Genomic DNA, 24,875 nt, shown 5'->3' with positions numbered 1-24,875 from the left:
AAACCAGATTGTCTTACTATCTTTGTCATGAAATAGATATTGGATAAATTGAGTTTAATGCCAATTATTACTAGATCAGTTTGGGGCTCTTTCAAGATTTGGACCAAGTGAGATAAGTTCTTCCAGAAGCCCAAAAGAAAAACTAGGCCGTCCATATTTATCCATATGCTGGCCCAATTTTTCTCAAACACATGTAGCTAGACCACCGTTTCATAACTAATTAATCTATTTCATGCTTCTCTACAATGACTTCCATACTCTTATGACCTTACAATAATCTCAAAATTAGTTTTAGAAAATGAATAATAAGCATCGTTAGTTGCTTTAGGAGCGTCTTAATAATTATCATGGTTATGGATACGGTTCCCATGGCATAACTATGATACGCTAACCCCCATACAAGTGCGCGTTCAAGCGACATGACCAATCAACTTTGAATAATAATAAATGTGTTATTAATTGTGTACACGTACGAGTGACATGATTCTTGACACTAAATAAAATGATTATACATATGCGTGACTTATTTCAAGATAATTTTTATAAATCAAATCAGGCAATAAAAGCGGACATAGGAAAAAAAAAATATGAAAATCGTATAAATCACAGTTTGTCCAAAATTAATTCAAATCAAATTTAAGTCAATAAAGCGACCGTGCTAGAACCACGGGACTCGGGGAATGTCTTACACCTTCTCCTCGATCAACAGAATTTCTTATTCGGACTTTTTTTCGTAGACCAATAATAATAGAGTGAAATCTTCCTTGAAATAGGGATTCAAATAAAATGTGACTTGAAACACCCAAAAATCAATTTCAAGTAGCGACTTTGTAAATAAAATAATCCCTACTCAAATTTGTCACTTTAATTAGAAAAATGCCTTAACCTACAATCCATAACATAAATATATCTTTAGGGGGGGGGGGGGTAAAAAAGGGGTGTGATAGTAGTAGTTGTAGAGGTTAAGGACCATGTACCACTTGCTTGCATTAAGGCTAAATCACTTCACCATGATCGACCACTTGAATTGTGTGGCATAGCTCGTGAGCTATAATTGTGCGGCATGGGGAAGTCTTGAGTACCCATTGCCTTGTGGTGCAACACTTGTGCCTTTTAAACCATGATTGTGAGTATAGTACATTGAGCCTTCGATTTTAAGTGTGGGGTCATCTTTGATTCTCACGATAACCTTAGGCGGATTTCTTGATTTAGTCTCATATTCATGTTTATTTCTGTTGTAGGTTGCTACGGCTCATAATACTACAAAGAAGGGCAAGGGAGTAAGGAAGTCATCAACCATTTCTCCCGCGACTAAAAAGCGCAAGCAAGGAAAATGATCATCTAGGCAAGCGAAAGGGAAACAAGTTGCCGATGGATCACAGACCGCACTATTGCGACCGAGGCCTCGTTTGGATCTAGTTCGTGATGATGTTGTCGTATGGCATAGGGACTTCGTGCCATATGGGCTGTATGTCTCCGAGATGGGTATTAATGTGAAAACTTTGGAAAAGAACTTTTCGGACGTGCTTGCCCGGTTACGAGAACTGAAAATGGATAAACTTCTAGAATGCCCCGGCCATGCAAATTTAAGCATGGTGAGAGAACTGTATGCTAATTGGAATGTGGACTTGTTCATGTAATGGGTCCTTGGAAAGGACGTACCAATGGATAGGCAGTCCTCATGTGAATTTTTGGGAGTTGAGAACTCTAACCCGCGGAGGCTACAAAAATTTGTCAAAAGCCCAAGCTACACGGCGATACGTCACACTCTTTGTGGCGTCGATTCAAATGCCAAGTGGACCAGAACTAAGGTCGATGCCCATCTTGAGATGATCCTCTTCGATTTCAACAAGACCGCAAAAGTGTGGCATAATTTTGTGCAGGCCCGACTCATGTCAGTTGAACACAACAGTAAATGCACTCGAGCTCGAGTGTGTGTGATAATATTTTTGACGACTAGGCGACCCATCAATGTGGGTGAGATCATGCTAGGGGAGATGGCTCGCACATGATTTGGGTGGCAAATCAAGTGATTCTTCTTTTGCAACGTGCTCACGCAATATATGTTATCCCGGGTGGGTGCCTGAATACCCCGGGTGTGACAAGGTTGTGTAGGCTCCTAAGGGGTTAATGGACATCACATCTTTGTTGGAGACTACGTCTAAGCTTACCCACACAGCACGGAATGAGAGGGACGAGAACTTCAACATGTATCCCTATAACTCCTTAAATGTGATCATGAGCAGGGTGGGTGTGTCGGACGAGAAGCGTATGCATCTACACAATGATTTATCTAGTTATTCCAAATAGATGTTGGGGATTGCACCTGGCAGTCCCGTTCACCCGTCAGAGGATGAGAACACTTACAAAGGCACTGACACTGAGGAAGAGGTTGGTGATGAAGTCACGGAGCCCATGGCTTTGGTGCCCCTGGGATTTGATGATGATGATGAGTCCGGAGTTACGGCTGGAGGGCATTTTGAGGAGGAGGAATCCGTCTAGCAGGGAGTTTTTTTTCTACCCTATTGTGCTTTACATTTTTACATGCATAGGGGACTATGCATATGCTAAGTGTGAGGTGGGGGGAACTACTTCTTGTGATGTAAATTGTATAAATTGGTTTATTTTTATTAATTTTTTAGGAACCCGTAGTAGACTTAGTTTCTAGTTTTAGAAAATAAATACAAAAGTAGAAAAAAAGAAAATAAAATAGAAAAAGCTCGGACTTTTCCCGACGATGGTGCAACGACCCGACCGGTCGTTTTGAGAATTAACGTCCCGTTCGGCTGCATAAGGTCTCGAGCAGCTTCATATTATGTGTTATGACTTGCGTGTATTGCCGAGTTCAGTTTTCGAATTATTCGGGATCAATTTGGAAGAAGAGTTCTTATTTTAGAAGCTTAGGCGGTAAGAGTTGACCGGAGTTTTGAATTTTGTGTAGACGACTCCGAAATGGCATTTTGGTGATTTCAATAGTTTAGTATGGTGATTTTGGACTTAAGCGTCCGGATTTATATTTGGAGGTCCGTACGGTGATTTGAAGCATTTCAGCGAAAATTGGAAAGTTAAAGTTTTGGAAGGTTGAGAGGTCTAACCGAGAGTTGACTTTTGTGATATCGGGCTCGGATTGCGGTTACAAGAGTTGTATTAACTCCGTTATTTCATTTGGGAATTGCACGCAAAATTTGGCATTATTTCGGGTAGGTTTGATATGTTTCGGCACGCGTTTTGGGAGTTAGAAGACTTGGAAATTCATAAGTTTGATTCGTGGTGCGATTTGTAGTTTAGACATTGTTTGATTGGTTTGAGGCCTCGAGTAGGTCTGTTTTACGTTATGGGACTTATTGGTATATTCGGACGAGGTCTCGAGTGGCCCGGATGAGTTTCGGATTGGGTTCAGATCGTTGGAGCATTGTTTGGAGCTGCTGGAATTTTCTGTTAACTGGTGGCTTTGTACCTGCGCGTGAGGGATCGCAGGTGCGTGCACGCAGAAGAGAAATGGGCAGTTCTGGGTAGTTGCTGCAGGTGCGAAGAATATTCCACACCTGCTTGATCGCAGAAGCGGACGGGAAAGGCGCAGGAGCGAAGAGGCAGCGCAGAAGCGCAACACTGGTCGCACCTGCGTTAGCACAGAAGCAGGGCTTTTCCGCAGGTACGTTGAGTGGCCTCCAGTGATTCTCCACACAAGAGGATGTTTTGTCTAAAATGCGACGCCGCAGAAGCAGTTAATGCGTTGCAGGTGCGATCGTGCCTGGGCAGAATTATATAAGTCGAGGGTTTGGTCATTTTCTCCACATTTTGAGTTGTAGACCTCGGATTTGAGCGATTCTTCGTGGGTTTTTCAAGCAAGTCTTTGGGGTAAGTGTTCTTCACCCGAAATTGATTATACTTCATGATTTTATCTTTATTTTTACCATTAAATTAGTGTTTTGGGTTGAGGAAAATGAGAATTTTTTAAGACATCTTTCAAAATGTTAAATGATGATTTGAAGGCCGAATTGATGTCGGAAATTGATAATTTTGGTATGGTTGAACTCGTATCGGAATGGGTTTTCGAGTTTTATAAATTTTATCGAGTTCTGAGGTGCGGGCCCGGGGTTCGACTTTTGGGTTGACTTTTAGTTCTTGTTAAAGATAGAAGCTTTATTATCCGAAATTATTTTCTATGAGTTTAATTTATGAATTGAAGTTTTTGGACTAGATTTGAGCCGTCCGGAGGTTGTCTCAATCAAGAAGGTCATTTTATAGTAACGGTCTAACTTCTTTGAGGTAAGTATCTTGCCTAACTTTGTGTAGGGGAACTATCCCTTAGGAGGTGAGTCTTTGGTGCTAATTGTGTCATGTGAAGTCTATGTACGCGAGGTGACGAGTACGTGCTCGAGCTTATTTGTGAATATTTGACCCTCTTGGGCTCTTAGGTTCTTATGTTCATTGGATATGAAGTTGTTTTGTCATGATAAATCCCCCATTTACTAGTTTCACCTCTAGGTGTCTTTATTTGGAATTAATTGCTTCATGGTCCCTTATTGCCGATTAAAACTTTTATGTGCCTTTACTGAAGTTGTTGCTTCTTTATTTGCTATGCTATCTTTTTCGTAATTGCCTATCATTAGTTGAAGTTATTATTATCTTTCCCATAATCTTCTTATCCTTAATTGAGTTTATAGAGTCTCTTCTATAATTTCTCGACCTTAATTGACATTTTGTTATCATTTATTATTGTTGACCTACCCTTAATTGGAGTCATTGATTCACGTTATCCCTCTTATCGTTTAATTGTACTTATGTGGAATCATTGCTACACAATATCTCTTCATTTTTGAGCTATTGCTATGTTATACCATTATTTCCTGTTGTGTCTTTCCTTGTGAGCTCGTTCTTCCATCTCTTTGTGTTCTGGAGTTCCTAAATTGATTTACTTGTTGTACGCCATGCAGTTGTTATTGTGGCACGAGGTTTCTGTCGTGCGATTGTGATTGTGGCACGAGGTTTCTGCCATGCGGTTGTTATTGTGGCACGGGGTTTATGCCGTGCGGTTTTTATTGTGGCACGAGATTTTTGCCGTGTGGTCGTTATTGTTGCACGAGGTTTCTACCATGTGGTTGTCATTGTTTGCCCGAGGTTTCTGCCTTGCCGTTGTGATTCATTTTATGATTTGAGACTACGAGACGGTACCTCAGGAGGGCTCTGTTGTCATTTCCCCTTTTCTGTGCATATGTCTTTGATTGTTGTTTTCCTTAGCATACTGCTAATTGTTTTCCTCCGTGTTGCTCTATTTGCTCAGTTCTGTGTAACTAATCTTGTTGTGCTTGTCGTTACGTCCACTTCATTGCTGTCTTATTTACATTGTATATTTTGTGGTGATCATTTCTTATGTGCCATTCCTTATCTCCACTATTAGTTGTGGACTTGAATTATGGTAGAACACTTGCATAAGCATACACATAGATGAATCACCCATATCGATTTAAGGAGATGAGTCCTGACATAATTGACCATTACATGTACGCTTGTCTACTTGCCTTTTGTGTGAGAGTTGTCCTCTTGGCACGTGAGTCATCCATGAGATCATGGATTGAAATGTGGGCACAAGGTGCCAAGTGATTAGGGTTCAAGAATTGGGACCCCTGAGTTGTGATTATGAGGTTCGATACCTCGTGGAAATGCTTGAACAAATCTGGTGTGAAAGCGGTTGTTCTTATTGAGTTGTTGCTGGTTTTTCTTTTAATTGGTTTTAATGACTTAGACTGTGTTCAGTTTACTCTACAACATTATTACCTGACTACTTAATGTTAAATATTATTGTTATTAGTGTATCATTGCAAGTATTAATATGTGTTCCATATCCTGCTTAGCTTTATATTAATATTGTTTCCTCTGTTAGTTTACCTTCACACTTGTTCAGGTTGTTTAGTCCGGTAGGTGTCTTGACTGTCCCTGGTCACTACTTCACCGAGGTTAGTCTTGATACTTACTGGGTACTGTTGTGGTGTACTCATACTACGCTTCTGCACATTTTTGTGCAGATCCAGGTGCCACAGTTGTTGTTGATTATTAGCTGGCTGGTCGAGCTGTGGAGACTCAAGGTAAACCTGTCATCGCGTTCGCATGCCTCGGAGTCACCTTCTGATTTCCAATCCGAACAGTTGTACTTAAGGATTCTCTTAGCGAACTCAGTAAAGCTTATGACTTGTACTACTAGTTTTGGGAATTGTAACTTGTATAAGATTTTACCTCGTATTTTTCATTTGATGGTCGAATTCTTCTGTTTACTTAGTAAGTGTTAGGCTTACCCAGTCTTAGAGACTAGGTGCCATCACGACATCCTACGGAGGGAAATTGGGATCGTGACTGATGGAGCTTTTGGACAATGTTCTTGAGGGATTAAAGTCCGATTAAAAAACACCAAAAAAGATTTTTTTTAGGATAGTTAGGTAGTATCCCTTGATTTTTCTTTGGGAACCGGTTCTTTTCCAAGGGTGTAGCTCGAACTGGGTACTTTGTTTTTCTTTTTAGGAGTAGGTTAGGAAGAAACTGAGTTGCTCTGAGGTACCTATTGACGTGTGTGTAGCTCGAACCGGGTACTTTGTTTTTCTTTTTAGGAGTAGGTTAGGAAGAAACTGAGTTGCCCTGTGGTACCTATTGACATGTTTGGTGCTGGCACATTAGGTCATGATATGCGCTCTGTCTTCCCGTGTATTTGATTTGAATTGTGATGCCTGAGTAAAATAAATAGTCTACTCTGTGACACCTTTTCTCAGTTGTTTGACTTGTACGCCACATAGTGTAATATTTCTTAAAATTTCTCAATTGTATGTGTTTGCTTGACTTGAGAGTTGAACAGAACCGTATCGATTGAGTCATGTGCAATGTGTGTGCGAAGAGTTGTGATTTTCTGTGCTATCCTGTGTTGTCTAGAACTTGCCCTATGTGTTAATAGCGAAATTAGTAAGTTGTGCTAGTCTAGGAGATGACGTAGGCGTTTCTTGCTTGATCATAGATGTGCTTGTCACTTAAAAATAAAATTTTTCGTTGCTAGCCCCTTTAAGCGTATAGACCTTTTCGTTAGCACCCACATTACATGTAATGACCCAACCGGTCATTTTTCTTTCTAGATCCCCGTTTCCCTAAATAAAACTCCCCGTATGTGCTTTTACTGTTTTATGACTTGTGGGGACGATTGATTCGGGTTTGAAGGGTTCGGGTTAAAATCGGAACACTTGGTTCCTTAGTTTGGCTTTAAAGGGCTAAGTTTGACCTTGGTCAACATTTTGAGTAAAATGACCTCTGAACCAGGATTTGACGGTTCCAATAGGTTTGTATGATGATTTTGGACTTGGGCTTATGTTCGAATCAAGTTTTGGATTACCCGGGAGAGTTTCAGCGCTTAATACTGCAAGTTGGCTTATTGAAGGTTTAAAAGTTTTTAAAATTTGGTTTGGAGTAGGTTTTGGTGTTATTGAGGTCCGTTCGAGATTCCGAGCATGGGAATAGTTCCATATGGTGATTTAAGACTTGCACGCAAAATTTGGTGTCATTCCGAGTAGTTTAGGTATGATTCGGCGCGTCCGGAGCAAGTTGGAAGAATTTGAAGTTCATAAGTTGATTCGATTTGGTTTTGGGTGTGATTCTTAGTTCTGGTGTTATTTTCCGTGTTCCAAGGATTCGAGCAGGTCCGTATCATGATTTCAAACTGGTGGGTATGTTTGGACTGGGCTTCGGAGGCCCCGTATCCCATTCGGCCGATGCGCGGAGACCGTTTGGCAATGGGTGAAGAAGTGAAGCATCCATCTTCTGGTGCAATCTCACCCGCGAAGGGCCAGCCGTAGGTGCGAGCTCATAGAAGCGAGCCAGCAGCCGCAAAAGCGGCCCAGCGTGGGCTGCCCAGTGGTCGTAGAAGCAGGGTTCTTGGCCGCATCTGCGAAGTCGCAGATGCGGGGAGGAAATCGCAGAAGCGACAAGGAACAGAGGTGCGGTTCTCGTGCCGCAGAAGCGGGCTCGCAAATGCGAGACTCCGCACACAGAAGTGGGAGGGGATGACTTGGGCATGGTCTGCATCTACGAGGCTTTGTCTGCAGAAGCGGAGCCGCAGTTGCTGCCATGGAGCCGTAAAAGCGGAAGTCCTGGAGGCAGAAAGGTTCATTTATTACGTGACTTGAGCCATTTCTAACCTATTTCTCACTTTTTGGGCGATTTTGGAGCGTCTTGAGAGGGGTTTTCACCTAGAAATTTGGAGGTAAATAATTTCTATCCAATGTGAGTTAATACATAGATTATGGGTAGATTTTAACATGTAAAGTTTTGAAAATTATGGGTTTAGATGCAAAACCTAGGTTTTGATAAAAGTGAAATTTAACCACGAAAAATGATTATGAAATGTGATGAAAATTATATATTTGAGTTCGTGAGGTTATGGGTAACATTTGTCTTCGAGAATTTATGGAATCCGGGCACGTGGGCCCGGGGGTGAATTTTTGGAATCTTCCAATTTGGGTTAGGTAATTACTCTATTAGTTAAATTATGAACTTTTGGATAACATTTGACTAGTTTTGGGTCGTTTGGCAACGAGTTGAGGATTTAAAGCATATTTGTGGATCGGAAGTGAGATTAAGAATGAGGTAAGTCTATTGCTTAACCTTGTAAGAGGGAACTCAACCCCTTAGGTGTATTTGTTGTGAGTTACTTGTGTGGGGAATTACGTACGCACTAGGTGACGAGAGTCTGTGCGTAGCTAAATTCCATGTGATGTCCGGTCGTCTTAGATTTACATCATGCTTTGGTTGCACTGTTATGTTGATTACGCATATTAATTATCTTAAATAGAGCTGAGATTAAGGATTTTAAGATTTAAAGTCTCCAGTTTGGATTTTCTTATGTTTGGGAAGAATTGAAGAATTTTTATAATAACTCTGATAAATCCATATTCTCTCGCGTCGCTAGTATTTCCGCGAGCGAAGAAACATTCCTCTACTCTCATGCGAGCGGGTCGTTCGCCTTGGCAGGTTAATAGATATATCTATGGTTTGTGCCGTTCGATCCTCGACAGTGCACATGATATATTTTCTGGATCGGTCCGTACGACCTCAGCATAAATCATGCTTGATAATACTCGGAGCCTAATTATATATGATATTATTTTATGGCTTGAGCGGTCATAATTACTTAATGACAGAAATTGACATGGAATTTATTGTTAGTGAATGAATTATTATTCACTGTTTGTTACTGAGTTGTATTTATTATTTACATAGTTCATGCTTATTTAGAATTCCTGTATTTCATTGATAGCCCATAGTAAGTGTCGATGTCGACCCCTCGTTACTACTTCTCTGAGGTCATCTCCTATGGTGCAATTTATGTTGTGCTAACTGCCATCCTCTTATTCTCTCACAGATGGTGAGAACGCGCACGACAGATGTACCCGATCATGGAGGAGCTGCTCCCCCTGATGCTAGAGGTCGAGGGAGGGCTCCGGCTTGTGGTAGAGTACGAGGATGTCCCAGAGTTGTTCCAGTCATGCCACCAGTGGATCCAGTAGAGGATCCTATTATTGAGGAATAGGGTGAGGAACCAGCAGCAGAGCCAGCCCCGGTGAATTTCATGTTCGCACCGGGATTCCAGGAGGTCATGGGCCGTATGCTGCAGTTCATGGATTCTACGACTCATGCTGGTTTATTTTTAGGAGACCCAGCCATATCTCAGGCGAGAGGGGAGCACAGACCTATACCACTCAGGCTCTAGGGCATGTAGCTGACGTTTATTAGACCCCGGGCGCACTACCCATGGGTAGAGCTCGGCCAGTTGCAGCAACTATACTTTAGCCTAGACCAGCTGCAGTCGGCGATCCGCAGAAGCTATTGGATAGATGGAACATGCTTCATCCTCTTGTCTTTGGAGGTGAGCGACATGAGGACCCCTATGACTTTATTGATCGGTGCAGGGACAAACTGCACAACATGAGGTTATTGGAGTCCCACAGGGTGGACTTTACCACCTTTCAGCTGGAGGGCAGGGCCTGTAGATGGTGGCAGTCTTATCTTCTCGGCAGACCAGCATGTTCTCCTCCCATGACTTGGGATCAGTTCACGCGCCTTTTCTTGGACAAATATATTCCACCCTCTCAGAGGGAAGAGTTACGGTTTCAGTTCGAGCAGCTTCAGTAGGGCCAGATATTGGTGACCGACTATGAGGCGAGATTCTCTGAGTTGTCTCTCCATGCACTTATGATACTTCCTACCGATGCAGAGAGAGTGCGGAGATTTGTTGCCGGTTTGCACTCTTGTATCCAAGCTACTATTGCCCGGGAGGTTGAGATTGGGACTTCTTATGAGCTAGTTATGGAGATAGCTCGGAGGATCGAAGGTGTTCATCAGCGGGGCCGAGAGCAGGCAACAAGGGATAAGAGGTTTCTACATTCTAGAGAGTTCAATGGTGCACCGGATAGGGGCAGGGGTTAGTTCATGAGGGGTCAGTCTAGCAGGCCTACATATCCTGTAACGCTGCCTCCTCCGGGTGCTCCAGTGCGGCCCTATTTCAGCTCTATGCCAGAGAGTTCCTACCTGCCACCAGCTATTCAGGGTTTCTCCAGTGGGTATTCAGGCCATCATGGTCAGACTTCCGGTCAGCAGTCCATCATTCCGAGGGGTTGTTACGAGTGCGGGGACCTTGGCCACATAAAGAGGTTTTGTCCCAGACTTCGGGGCAAGGTAGTACATCAGGTTCATCAGGTTATGATTGCAGCACCAGCCATTCGGTCGCCCAAAGGTGGAGGGTAGGTGGGTAGGGGTCGTCCTAGAGGTGGAGGTCATACAGGTGGATGCCAGTCAGGTGGCGCTCCAGCTAGATTCTATGTTTTTTCGGACAGACCAGATATAGTGGCCTCAAATACCGTGATCACAAGTATTATTTCTGCTTGCTGTAGGTATGCTTCGGTACTATTTGATCCAGGGTCTACCTATTCATATGTTTCACCTCTGTTTGCTCATTTCCTAGGTGTTACTCGTGAGTACTTGGGTACTCCTGTTTATGTGTCCACTCCAGTGGGCGATTATGTTGTAGTGGATCGGATCTACCGGTCTTGCATTGTTACTTTCTGTGGTTATGAGACCCGAGCGGATCTTCTGTTGCTTGATATGACCGACTTTGAGGTCATCTTGGGCATGGATTGGCTTTCCCCATACCACGCCATCCTTGATTTTCATGCCAAGGTTGTTACCTTGGCGATGCCAGAGCTTCCTAGATTGGAGTGGAAAGGTTCATTTGTCAGCGTATCTAGCCGGATTATCTCTTTTCTGAAGGCTCGACACATGGTCGATAAGGGTTGTTTGGCCTATCTAGATTATGTTCGAGATACTACTGTAGAGACTCCGGTGATTGATTCAGTGCCCGTGGTTTGGGAATTTTCCAATGTGTTTCCTTCTGATATTTTAGGCATGCCACCAAATCGTGATATTGATATCTCTATTGATTTGGATCTAGGTACCCAGTCTATCTCTATTCCACCATACCGCATGGATCCGAAAAGAGTTGAAGGAATTAAAGGAACAGTTTGAGGAGTTGCTAGCAAAGGGGTTTGTCAGACCGAGTGTGTCTCCTTGGGGTGCACCGGTGTTATTTGTGAAGAATAAATATGGTACTATGCGGATGTGCATTGATTACCGCCAGTAGAACAAAGTTACCATTAAGAACAAGTACCTGTTGCCACGTATTGATGATTTGTTTGACCAGTTTCAGGGTGCTGGGGTATTCTCTAAGATCGACTAGAGATCAGGGTACCATCAATTGAGGATTCGGGATTCGGATTTTCCGAAGACGGCCTTCCAGACTAGATGTGGCCATTATAAGTTCCTAGTGATGTCCTTCAGGTTGAATAACGCCCCAGCAGCGTTTATGGATTTGATGAACCGGGTGTTCCGTCCATATATTGATTTATTTGTCATGTTCTTCATTTGTGACATTTTTATCTACTCACGTAGCGTGGAGGAGAACGAGCAGCATTTGAGAGTAGTGCTTCAGACCTTGCGGGAACAGAAGCTATATGCTAAGTTCTTCAAATGTGAGTTCTGGTTAGATTCTGTGGATTTCTTGGGACATGTTGTATCAGACGAGGGTATTAAGGTAGATCCCAAGAAGATCGAGGCAGTTTAGAGTTGGCCTTGTCATACTACGACAACTGAGATCAGGAGCTTCTTAGGGTTAGCAGGCTATTATCGCCGATTTATGGAGGGCTTCTCATCTATTGCAGCACCTTTGACTAGATTGACCCAGAAGGGTGCTCCGTTCCGATGGTCCGATGATTGTGAGGCGAGCTTTCAGAAGCTCAAGACCGCATTGACTTCAGCACCAGTGTATACTGTGTATTGCGATGCTTCTCGCGTTGCCTTCCGGTTCAGGAATGTATACTGTGTATTGCGATGCTTCTCGCGTTGGCCTGGGTTGTGTATTGATGCAGGAAGGGTGAGTTATTGCATATGCTTCATGTCAGTTGAAGCCCCACGAGAAGAATTACCCTATACATGATTTGGAGTTGGCCGGGATTGTTCATGCTCTCAAGATCTGGAGGCATTATCTTTATAGGGTGTCCTATGAGGTTTACACCGATCATCGCAGCTTGCAGCATTTGTTCAAGCAGAGGGAGCTCAATTTGAGGTAGCGCTGGTGGCTTGAGTTACTAAAAGATTATGATATTACCATCCTTTATAATCTGGTCAAGGCTAATGTAGTTGCGGATTCCTTGAACAGAAAGGTGGAGAGTATGGACAGTTTGGCATTCATTTCAGTACAGGAGAGGCCATTAGCTTTGGACATTCAGTCCTTGGCTAACAGACTTGTGAGGTTGGATATTTCGGAACCCCATCGAGTTCTTGCATGCGTTGTCGCCCAGTCTTCACTATTCGAGCAGATCAAGGCTCGCCACTTTGATGATCCGCACTTGTTGTTTCTCAGAGAGACGGTACTACAGGGTGGTGCTAAGGAGGTTACTATCAGTGAGGATGGTGTTCTGCGACTCTAGGGTCGCCTATGTGTTCCTAATGTTGATGGCTTGAGGGAGAAGATCCTAAAGGAGGCACACAGTTCTCAATATTCTATTCATCCAGGTGCTACAAAGATGTATCTCGACCTGAGGCAACATTATTGGTGGCGGCGGATGAAGAAGGACATAGTCGAGTATGTAGTGAGGTGCCTAAATTGCCAGCATATTAAGTATGAGCATTGTTGATACCCAATTTTGCCCTCATATCCTTTCAAATAGTATATATATATACTTTCAAAATATCATTTTGCATCATTATTTAACGTACAAGATTTATGAAAGTATTTTCTATAATTTTTATAATTTTTAAAGCTTTAAAATTAATTTTCTTGCATTTAAATTGCTTGAATATTTATTTATTGTCCCTGTAAATTATTTATGATGATTTAATCATCCAAATTTTATCATTTTATATCCATGTGTGTGTTTAATAATATTGTACTTCATTTTATATAATTACATCTATATTTTTAGTTATTTATGTAATTTTTGCAATAATAGCCTATATTCATGCATAATTACATTTTATTTACATTATTTGTGCCAAAATAGCCTTTTTATATTTTATAATTATAAGTTATTATTTTCAATCATTTTAGTGCATAAATAATATTTTATTATTTATTATTTATTATTTATTATTTTTAATTAAATAATTTTGTATTTAAAATATAGCCTAAGTTATACATATTTGGACCACATTAGTGGCCCAAAACTACTCAAATCCCTGGCCCAATCTCTCCAGCCCAAGCCAAACAACCCCTTAACCTCAACCCGGTTGGTGCCCACTTAAACGACCCACCCCACTCTCATTTCGATCCTGGCCGTTGATCTCAAATGATCAACGGCCTATAATATTTCCTCCACTTTCCTTATATCCCCATAACCCTAACTCTAGAGACCACTCCTGTTACCCAGCCGCCTCTATACTCTCTCGAACCTTCCCCTCTCTTCTCCAAACCCTAGTATCTGTTGCCTAATTCTCTCCAATACCGACCTAGAAATGGAATCCACCTGTGATTTATTTACCTTATTAGCCCTCTCACGTTATTGGTCGTTCGTTTATTGTATCACATAGGTACTTGCCAAACTATGGCAAGTACCGCTTCCAAGATCGGACTGGAACGACTCGAATCATTGGAATTTAGATGGTTTTCCGTCTATATACACTCTACAATGAACGACTCGTGCATTATTGGTTTGATTCACGACCGTTGGACCCAACTAGGCTTTGTGATTTTCCTTTTTCGTTAATAATTTTGATTGCATATGATATATTCTTTCCTTTGTTGTATTTGACTGATGATTTTCCATGTTCGCCCGCTCAATTTAAACACTATATAAACCCTCCCCAATTTCTCCTCGAGAGACCGAATTTTTGACTGCTAGTACTCTCACTATACTCTTCTCTCACTCGTTCACTCCTTCTAAGACACTTGAATATTTCTGGAATCGTCTTAAGAACTATCCCCTCACTCTCACTTATTCGATACTATCCTAAAATTAAGCTCTTGGCCGGCTGGAAGCCATCTCCACCATATTCTGTCGACCTTCTCCAGTGCAAGCATTGCTCGGGGTCTATTTCGAGGCCCTTGTGAACTCTGAAGCACTAGGGTTTGGGGTCTTTCGTCACTCACCTGCAATTGCTGTTGTTTCTGAGATTTTATTTATTCTTTTGTTTGCAACTGGTTAGTGCCTTGTCCTCTAGTAACTTTACTCCTTTTGTTTGTATTATACGTACTAGTGTTGTTTGGATTTCTCTGAGTTAATTATGATATTATGCCACTGCGTATACAATTTTGCTAGTTCTAGCACCACTCTATAGTTTCACTAGCTTCAATCCTCTACAAGTTTTGATGTTAACTCACATGAGGATAGCTAAGTTGATTCATGATGATTGCCTTGCTCTGCTAAAACCCTTTTGAGACTATGTTCTTTCTCAAATTACTCTCTTCATGTTGAATCCTCCTATGTGTAATTTGCTATCTCTCTACAAGTTTTGTGACGATGATGTCTAAGTGCTTAGCTTAACAAGTCAGCCTTAGCGCATGCCAGTTATAAGTATCCAGCTTGATTAATTGTTCACCTTCATGTTTAAGTATAAACTGGTCTGTTGTTTGTCATGACTTAGATCCTCTTAAGGAACCAATGCATGCCTAGAACCCATTGGAGTGTGTCTTTGCTAAGAATTTCACGTACAAACTGCCACTTCTCTAAAGTCACCCTGTGATTATATGAATTCCATATGCCAATACTGTTACAATTCATAGACAAACTTGTTGCTTTGCTTTCGTGTGCTCACTTATCATTTCAAGACTCCTAGGGTAAGATCCGACATATGCCTAGTATATTCTATATTTCTTCATGCGATGCCTACTTCCCTTATGAATGCTCGTATGTTGAATGTAAAACCTTGTGTGATGGTTTGTACTTACCTGAACAGTTCACATGTTAAGCCTTGAAAATTAGCTGTCCTCATTAGGCTTACATTAAAGTTTCTATGTTAAGTCTATATAGTCTTTTCCATGACACTGTTAGGTTCCCATGTTTGAACTCTTGTTTAAGGCTCCTTAGGATAGTTCTGGACCAGGCTGATTTCTGAAATTTAGTTTGAAATAATCCTACTGCTCTTAAACTCTGTTTCTGGTGTGATAAACATGAACTTGTCTCATAAGTGTCTTATATGTTTTCCCAATTTGAGCATGATCTCGCTTAGAATAGTTTGCTAATTACAGTTTAAGACTAGTCCTGTCACTTGTGTGTCCGAACATAACATCCCTTAGTTTAGTCATTAGCATCGTTTGGGCCTGGTATGTTGGGCATGCCTTTGTTCTTGAGGTTTTCGAAGTATACTGGATGCGCTTGGAGTTTGGGCCTGCTATCTGCATGAAGTCTTGAGCCTATTCGAAGACCCAGATGTACTGTTGGGTTATCCTCTATTGTATTTGGGCCTGTAATTATGTAATAGTGATCTGTAATAGCTTGTAAAATTGAATGATGGGGAAATTAGTAAAAAGGGAGCTGGGGTATTGTAATACTTGTATGAAAGGGTAGAGAACATGTCTATAAGGTCTATGTGCTCTACTTGTTGTTTAGCATGTTTTATTTCTATACACTGATAGACATCATGCTCAAAGGAGTCATGCATACACTTCACTTAACATGTCAAACATGTTAGTTAAGATATCTGCTACGTATGTTCCCATGTCTGTTATTCAACACTCTTAGATAACATGTCTATAGGGTGCATCAATGCAATATTTTTTCACTTACCTAGATATCATGCCTATAGGACTTCAAATAATCCATCTATTAATTACTTCAATTATTTTGGTATACTACTCATCTAGATATCATGGCTATAGGGTTCTAATACTCTAATCGACCATTCCTTTATTTTCTATTACACTGTCGCCTGTTGAGATGCATGCTTATAAAACCAGTATTAGTAATTCAGAACTATGATTATTTTCACTAACGTTTTATGCAAAAACGATTAGATATCATATCTATAGGACTTGCAACATTCAATTTGCCTATGCGTTAATCCAGAAATTATCGCGTTGCCTATGTATTACTGGAAATCAGAATCATTTAGAGACTATGCCTATAGGATTTATAAAGATTTAATTATCTGTACATTAGCTTAAAAATGCAGCATTACTTGTTTGATACTGGAATCACGTAGAGATCATGCCTATAGGACCAAAGGACTCTAAGTCTTAAGTTTGAAATGTTCTATTGCTTAAATCTGGAAATCGGTCTGCGAGCTTCTTTGTTTTTGTGTGGCTGCTAATATGAGCCACTTTTGCTATTATGTGCAGTCCTATTTGTTTTGTATGCGCGATTAGTTTTTATCATTTTGAGCAACCTAAGTAAGTCTAGAACCACCCAAATAGAGGTCCAAAGCCTCCTGGACCATAGGCATGGGACGGGTAGTGCACGTATAGGCCGCGACTTAGAATTGAATTAGAAGGCTTTTGGTAAACAACTTCAACAGAGTAATTGGGTAGCTGGAGATGATAGTCTGTACCCGCTGGGTAATTTGAGAAACCCCTATTTAAAAGGAGTTTCGAAGTATTATTTATGTTGCACGGGGTGATCTTTTAGGCTAAAAAACTTAGGACCCCTCCCCCCCTCTTTTATATACTTGCTATTCACAATTAGTCATTCAATGTAGATCATTGTAGTCGTATCCTTGTAGTCCTTAAGATTTGTACCAATTCTCATTGTGTTATAATGAACTTCATCGACTTTTATATTTCTTGTTTATCTGATCACCTAGCCTAATTACGTAATCCACATAGTCTTAAGTTTGGTCGGTACCCATAGTTGTGGACCTCGAAGAGTGCCTAACACCTTCTCTTTGAGGTATTATGAACCCTTACCCAATCTTTGGTGGTGTTGACTAGTCAAACAGAGTTATTTGCAAATAGGTGCCCTAACGCATCTTAGAAATCGTTAGGTGGCGACTCTTCTTTTTTAAACCTCCTTTTTAAAAGAGTTGTCACACGTCGAAGCTTGATTTCAAGAGAAAAATGGGGCGCGACAGCATGGCGACTCTGCTGGGGATTTACACTTAGGCTCTTACTATAATGAACTTGGCTTATGTGGATTGTTTTTGTTATATGCACATCCCTTCCCCTATTCACCTTTACTTGCTATGACCGCTCTTTTATCTTGTCAAAATTGTTATATCATACCTACTTCCTTACTTGCTTTATTGCATATATTCTATGAACTAAAGTGACTTCTTCCTTTTGTCTTTCTTTCCTACGTTTTCCATGTTTACTTTGCTATTGTATTTACTGCTTTCACATATTTTATCATGCAAATACTTGGCAACGTGTAATTATCTCTGCATAAAGCATGATCCACATCATACTTCACTCGTGCCAATTATCAACATAGTGGCGCTTGATGAGTGTCCGCGCCCTTCCAAAATTACATTTTTTAAAATCAGAAAGGCTTATTTGCGGTAGACTAGTCGATCAGCGGTGCAATCGACGGTCCCGTGCCTTTCCCTCTCAAGTTGTCCACTTGGGAGTACCAATCTAGACCATTCTAGAAACCCTACTCCAACTTGAAATGTACATGCATCATGCTAAACTTAGTATGGGTTGGAACGTTATTAACGTAACAACCCGCTAAGATGAACCTCGTCCAAAGTCCGACGGGATTTCCACAATCCCAATGGACACTATCATACTATATGCATTACTTGGAGAAAATATGCCAACGCATTGATCATTATTGCGTAAACATTTTTGGCATTAATGAAATGACACAAATGTTGACATCAATTTTCTCCAAGTCTACGTGTCACTTAGGCCTACCTCGGGCACAATGAGGTCCCCAAATTAGGACGCGAATTATTGCATGACTTTGTAAAACATATTTTAATATCGCAAACACTCTTTTAATATTCCTTACTAACTTGGTTACCTTTTGCTTTTTCTTTCTTTTGATTATTCACATTCCTAACTGGTTGGTTTGTGCATACTGGCATCTTCTCAAGAACTGGACCGTTGCACCATCCTGGGCCCGTCGAGTTCCTGGGTAGCCGGGCAAATTAGCATGAATTACTTTTAAAAAAATAGTTTTGAGTATTTGAGACATTTTCAGTATTCTGTTTTGAAATAATTGCTCGAGCCGTCGAGCCGCACTTGTTAACGTTTTTAAGATTCTATTAATGCATTACTGCTTTTCGTATTTATTATTATTTTTACATTTTTCTTTTTAACGTTATTATTACCTATCCCGATGAACTTACGACTGTGACATGTAATGAGACAATGCAACATGAGGATAGTGATTCAGTAAATTATTACTGATAATGCCGCCAATCTCAACATCGATTTGATGAAAGTCAAGATCAAGCATAGGAATTCCACAACATACATGCCGCAAATGAATGGAGCCGTAGAAGCCGCCAAAAAGAACATCAAGAAGATATTGAGGAAAATGGTGAACAATTACGAACAATGGCACGAGAAGCTGCCATTTGCTTTACTTGGATATTGTACCACAATTCGCACATCAACTGGGGCAACTCCCTACCTATTGGTTTATTGTATTGAAGTTGTTATTCCTGCCGAAGTAAAAATCCCTTCTCTAAGAATTATACAAGAAGCTGAGCTCAGCGATGCAGAATGGATATGAAGCCGCTATGAACAACTAGCTCTCATTGATGGGAAAATAATGAATGCAGTATGTCACGGTCAACTATACTAGAACAAAATGGCAAGAGCTTTCAACAAAAGGGTCAGGCCAAGGCAATTCACACCAGGGCAATTGGTGCTAAAGCCAATCTTTCCGCATCAGGATGAAGCCAAGGGGAAGTTCTCATCCAACTGGCAAGGCCCCTACATGGTTCATCGAGTACTAACAGGAGGAGCACTTATACTTGCAGAAATGGACGAAGATATTTGGCTGAAACCTATCACTTCAGATGCGGTCAAGAGATACTATGTTTAAGATTGTTTGCATTTTTTCCATTTGATGTAACTGAACTACGCTTGACCTGATTCCCATTTAAGAAGGGATACGTAGACAGCCCAGTGGGTTCGGTCACATCCTAATAAAATCTTCATTTTCCCATAATTAGAAAATGGGACAAGATATCTATTTTGTTCGATTTCATCACGTGTGTAACAACCAAGGAATGTATTGTCAGGAATATGCATTTAAACTGGGGAAGAATTTTGAGGAGGACCCTCAAAATTCTAAAGAAACGAGGTTGCAATGTCTCTAAATGTGTCGTAGTCACCGGTTCATCTAAATTATTTGATCTCATGCATTATCATATATTTCAAACAACTACACTTTTTGCAAATAATTTTATCAAATGCATACATGCTTTTCGAAAACTTTGTTTCTACGGCAGCCAAAGGTTACCCAAGGTGACTCAAGTAGGACCCCAAGACAAGAATGAAGGCAAAGCAGGGAATCAAGAGCATGAACCAACCGTCCCCCGCAAAAACTCACAATTTTCCTTTGAATGCAGGTACGATAGACACAACAATAATATTCGCAGATACATACGCACAGTGAAATCACTACCTTCATGTCGACAAGTTGCTAAATGCAAACATATCAAGCTAAGAAATACTTTACTCCCTCACAGCTGATCATTGCTTTTCTTGTATAAGGCTAAGCATTGCCTTTCTTTGCATGAGACTAAGCACTGTCTCCATTTCTTGCATGAGGCTAAGCATTGCCTCTGTAATTGCATAAGGCTAAGCATTGCCTTTCTTTGCATGGGACTAAGCACTGTCTCCATTTCTTGCATGAGGCTAAGCATTTCCTCCGTAATTGCATAAGGCTAAGAACTTACTTTCATTGGATAAGGCTAAGCACTGCCTTTCATTGCGTGGGACTAAGCACCGCCTCCATTTCTTACATGAGTCTAAGCATTGCCTCCGTAATTAAATAAGGCTAAACACTGTCTTTCATTGCATAAGGCTAAGCACTACCTTTCCTTGCATGGGACTAAGCACTGTCTCCACTTCTCGCATGAGGCTAAGCATTGCCTCTGTAATTGCATAAGGCTAAGCACTGCCTTTTCTTTGCATGAGACTAAGCACTTTCTCCCTTCCTTTGCATGAGACTAAGCATTGTCTCCATTCTCTGCATGAGGCTATGCATTTCCTCCGTAATTGCATAGGGCTAAGAATTGCCTTTCCTTGCATGAGACTAAGCATTATCTCTATTCCCTACACGAGGCTAAGTATTGCCTCCGTAATTACATAAGCCTAAGCATTGCTTTTCCTTGCATGAGACTAAGCATTGTCTCCATTCCCTGCATGAGGCTAAGCATTGCCTCCGTAATTGCATAAGGCTAAGCACTGCCTTTCATTGCATAAGGCTAAGCACTGCCATTCCTTGAATGGGACTAAGCACTGTCTCCATTTCTTGTATGAGACTAAGCATTGCCTCCGTAATTGCATAAGGCTAAACACTGTCTTTCATTGTATAAGGCTAAGCACTGTCTTTCCTTGCATAAGGCTAAGCACTGCCTTTCCTTGAATGGGACTAAGTACTGTCTCCACTTATCGCATGAGGCTAAGCATTGCCTCCGTAATTGCATAAGGTTAAGCACTGCCTTTTCTTTGCATGAGACTAAGCACTGTCTCCCTTCCTTTTCATGAGACTAAGCATTGTCTCCATTCTCTGCATGAGGCTAAGCATTGCCTCTGTAATTGTATAAGGCTAAGCATTGCCTTTTCTTGCATGAGACTAAGCATTGTATCCATTCCCTGCATGAGGCTAAGCATTGCCTCCGTAATTGCATAAGGCTAAGCATTGCCTTTACTTGTATGAGACTAAGCATTATCTCCATTCCCTGCATGAGGCTAAGCATTGCCTTCATAATTGCATAAGTCTAAGCATTGCCTTTCCTTGAATGAGACTAAGCTGTCTCCCTCTCTTGCATGAGGCTAAGCATTGCCTCCATAATTATAAAAGGCTAAGCACTGCCTTTTCCTGCATGAGGCTAAGCATTGCCTCCGTAATTTCATGAGACTAAGCATTGTCTCCTTTCCTTATACGAGACTAAACACCATCTTCACTACGCTACATAAGGCTAATCATTGCCTTATTTGCATGAGACTAAGTAATGCCTCCCTTCCTTTACATGATACCAAGTATCGTCTTCATTCCTTGCATCAGACTAAACACTGTCTCTGCTACACTACATAAGGCTAAGTACTACCCCTTTTATTTGCATAAGGCTAAGCACTTCCCTCATCTCATATAATACTAAGCCTTGTCTTGTCTCGTCCTCGCATATGACTAAGCATCATATATTTGCATAGGCTGAAATATCGCCATTTTGTCCGAAGGGGTCATAGTCCGAAGGCACCATCCTCATAGTCGGGATACACCATTCCATGGCCTGAGGATCTCTCGGTACTGCACATCATTATTCAAAGGCATCATAGTCCAGAGGCACCATCCTCATGACCCGAGGACACCATTTCATGGCCTGCGAATCCCTTATCACACGCTTCATGGCCCAGGACGTAATGGTCTAAGGACATTATCCTCATCGTCCGAAGACAACCTTCATGGTCAAAAGGGAATTTGCATCATGTTTAAATTTTCGTATTAACCCATATATATTCGTATGCGCCATATTTTGAGTTTTCCAGGTAACTCAGGAGGTAACCATTTTATAAACAAGAGCAATCTTCGCTCTGGTTTCCGTTCACAACGTTCACATCCTTTGACTACCTCAAACGCAACTTACTATCAATAATTAACTACCTTTTCTATAATCGTTCGAACATCTGCCTCATACACTCGTAACGTCCAAAATTCGCATTCATGGCTTCACCTAAAATCTTTCGTTACTTACAACATTATCCTACACAAAGAACCTATTCGAAACAAACGGCCATTCTTATAGCAACTCCATCGGTTTTGTTCGCCGTTGGATCCAGAACTACACACGGCTTGATTCCCGTAGCACCAGGGATATGTAGGCAACTCAGGAACCAGGGTTCAGGCCCCATTTTTCCAAATCCCATCATTCCCCACTCAATTCGGCCAAAATTGATCATCATTTTCTTTACCCGGCAACTCTTTCATCATTCTCTGGTAAAGAGGGGCAGCTGTTGATACCCAATTTTGCCCTCATATCTTTTCAAATAATATATATATACTTTCAAAATATCATTTTGCATCATTATTTAACTTAAAGATTTATGCAAGTATTTTCTATAATTGTTATAATTTTTAAAGCTTTAAAACTAATTTTCTTGCATTTAAATTACATGAATATTTATTTATTATCCCTTTAAATTATTTATGATGACTTAATCATCCAAATTTTATCATTTTATATCCATGTGTGTGTTTAATACTATTTTACTTTATTTTATATAATTACATCTATATTTTTAGTTATTTACGTAATTCTTGCAATAATAGCCTATATTAATGTATAATTACATTTTATTTACATTATTTGTGCCAAAATAGCCTTTTTATATTTTATATTATAAGTTATTATTTTCAATCATTTTAGTGCATAAAAAGAATTTTATTATTTATTATTAATTATTTTTATTTAAATAATTTTGTATTTAAAAGATAGCCTAAGTTATACATATTTGGACCACATTAGTGGCCCAAAACTACTCCAATCCCTGGCCCAATCTCCCCAGCCCAAGCCAAAAGACCCCTAACCTCAACCCGATTGGTACCCGCTTAAACGGCCTGCCCCACTCCCATTTCGATCCCGGCCGTTGATCTCAAATGATCAACGGCCCATAATAATTCCTCCACTTTCCTTATATCCCCATAACCCTAACCCTAACCCTAACCCTAGATACCACTCCTGTTAGCCAGCCGCCTCTATACTCTCTCGAACCTTCCCCTCTCTTCTCCAAACCCTAGTATCTGTTGCCTGATTTTCTTCAATTCCGACCTAGAAATGGAATTCACCTGTGATTTGCTTACCTTATTAGCCCTCTCCCATTATTGGTCATCTGTTTATGGTATCACATAGGTACTTGCCTATCTATGGCAAGTACCACTTCCAATATCGGACTGGAATGACTCGAATCTTTGGATTTTAGGCGGTTTTCCGTCTATATACACTATAAAATGGACGACTCTTACATTATTGGTTCAATTCAAGACTGTTGGACCCAACTAGGCTTTGAGATTTTCCTTTTTCCTTTCTGATTTTGATTGGATGTGATATATTTTTTCCTTTCTTGTATTTGACTGATTATTTTTCATGTTCGCCCGCTCAATTTGAACACTATATAAACCCCTTCCCAATTTCTCATCGAGAGACCGAATTTTTGACTGCTATTACTCTCACTATACTCTTCTCTCACTCGTTCACTTCTTCTGAGACACTTGAATATTTCTGGAATCGCCTTAAGAATTATCCCCTCACTCTCACTTATTCGATACTATCCTAAAATTAAGCTCTTGGCCGACTCGAAGCCAAGGCCACGATATTCTGTCGACCTTCTCCAGTGCAAGCACTTCTCGGGGTCCTTTTTGAGGCCCTTGTGAACTCTGAAGCACTAGGGTTTGGTGTCTTTCGTCACTCACCTACAATTGCTGTTGTTTCTGAGATTTTCTTTATTTGTTTGTTTGCAACTGGTTAGTGCCCTGTCCTCTAGTAACTTTACTCCTTTTGTTTGTGTTATACGTACTAGTGTTGTTTGGATTTCTCTGAGTTAATTATGATATTATGCCACTGCGTATACAATTTTTCTTGTTCTAGCACCACTCTGTAGTTTCACTAGCTTCAATCATCTGAAAGTTTTGATGTTAACTCACATGAGGATAGCTAAGTTGATTCATGATGATTGCCTTGCAGCTAAAACCCTTTTGAGACTATGTTCTTTCTCAAATTACTCTCTTCATGTTGAATCCTCCTATGTGTAATTTGCTATTTCTCTGCAAGTTTTGTGACAATGATGTCAAAGTGCTTAGCTTAATATGTCAGCCATAGCGCATGCCAGTTATAAGTGTCCAACTTGATTAATTGTTCACCTTCATGCTTAAGTATAAACTGGTCTGTTGTTTGTCATGACTTAGATCTTCTTAAGGAACCAATGCATGCCTAGAACCCATTGGAGTGTGTCTTTGCTAAGACTTTCACGTACAAACTGCCACTTCTCTAAAGTCACCCTGTGATTTTATGAATTACATATGCCAATACTATTACAATTCATAGACAAACTTGTTGCTTTGCTTCCGTGTGCTCACTGATCATTTCAAGACTCCTAGGGTAAGATCCGACATATGCCTAGTATATTCTATCTTTCTTCATGCGATGCCTGATTACCTTATGAATGCTCATTTGTCGAATGT

The 24,875-nt window shown here is 40.7% G+C and overlaps 1 protein-coding gene across 1 annotated transcript; it reads left to right on the top strand.

Annotated features, from left to right (window-relative positions):
• The first annotated feature begins 10,461 nt into the window (after window positions 1-10,461).
• Window positions 10,462-11,553, top strand: LOC138905612 (uncharacterized). The gene is made up of 2 exons (XM_070194133.1): window positions 10,462-10,772; window positions 10,923-11,553. The coding sequence occupies exons 1-2, from the start codon at window positions 10,462-10,464 to the stop codon at window positions 11,551-11,553; spliced, it is 942 nt and encodes a 313-aa protein (XP_070050234.1).
• Window positions 11,554-24,875: the final 13,322 nt, after the last annotated feature.

The sequence above is a fragment of the Nicotiana tomentosiformis genome, chromosome 1 (assembly GCF_000390325.3).
Source record: "Nicotiana tomentosiformis chromosome 1, ASM39032v3, whole genome shotgun sequence".
In the NCBI taxonomy this organism is placed as follows: Eukaryota; Viridiplantae; Streptophyta; class Magnoliopsida; order Solanales; family Solanaceae; genus Nicotiana; species Nicotiana tomentosiformis.
The sequence above is the reverse complement of the archived record's forward strand: the minus strand, read 5'-3'. Positions and strand labels throughout refer to the sequence as shown.